Source organism: Triticum dicoccoides, chromosome 2B (genome assembly GCF_002162155.2).
Source record: "Triticum dicoccoides isolate Atlit2015 ecotype Zavitan chromosome 2B, WEW_v2.0, whole genome shotgun sequence".
NCBI classification, from domain to species: domain Eukaryota; kingdom Viridiplantae; phylum Streptophyta; class Magnoliopsida; order Poales; family Poaceae; genus Triticum; species Triticum dicoccoides.
The window spans coordinates 547,091,106-547,091,882 of record NC_041383.1 but is presented as its reverse complement, the minus strand read 5'-3'; the positions used below and the strand labels follow the sequence as shown (position 1 = coordinate 547,091,882).

At 44.7% G+C, this 777-nt stretch overlaps 1 protein-coding gene across 1 annotated transcript in view; it reads right to left on the bottom strand.

Moving 5' to 3' along the window:
- LOC119364776 ((+)-neomenthol dehydrogenase-like) overlaps positions 1-142 on the bottom strand; it is a 5,031-nt gene extending 4,889 nt beyond the window's left edge. Inside the window, exon 1 of the mRNA XM_037630303.1 lies at positions 5-142. Within this exon, the coding sequence (XP_037486200.1) occupies positions 5-27 (23 nt within the window). The 5' untranslated portion in view covers positions 28-142. The remainder of the gene's footprint in view (positions 1-4) is intronic.
- Between the last annotated feature and the right edge of the window lie 635 nt (positions 143-777).

Below are 777 nucleotides of genomic sequence, written 5' to 3'. Positions count from 1 at the left end.
GGGAGACGGCTCCTTGGCATGGTCCATCTGATCTGACGAGCGGCGCGTCGCGCGGGTCAACTGCTGGGGCGGGAGGGCGGGCGTGCGTGCAGGGAAGGTGAGGCGAGAGGGGCGGGTGGTGGAGTCGCCGGGGCGGGACGGAACGGGGACTGGCCGACCGCGAGTAAGCGCTGGGTGGGACGGCGGGGAGTCCGGGAGAGAGATATTTATACACGACACGCGCGAGTGGTATCTGTCTGCTCCTGTTCACTACCCGCGGCTGCCTGCAACGTAGAGCTGCTGCTGCTGCTGCCGCTCGCATGGGCAGGACTAGAGCATCTACAGCCGGGCCCTCTAAAGGTGTGTTTGGTAGCATGTATGGACCTACCCTAGTTGTTTCTCTTATACATGCTGAGTCCACGCAGTTGCTGTTGTTTGGCAGCGATGTATGCGCTGAGACATGCTGAGCTGAGACTTTGTTTGGCAGCCTGCATGTGTTTAGACATGCTGAACATTTTCAAATTCCAAATATTATATTTGAATGATGAACAAAATCGGAAAAATATGAACACAAATTTAAACAAAATTCACAAATTTACAAATTTTTGGAATTCTAATTTTTTAAAAAATAAATAAAATAAATTCTGATATTCTGATATTTTTTTTGAAAATTCGAACATATTGGAAATTCCAAGATTTTTTTGAAAATTTAAACAAAATTTGAACTTTTGAATATTTTATAAAAATTTAATTAAATTCGAAATTCTGGTTTTTTCAAAATTCAAACAATTTTTTATT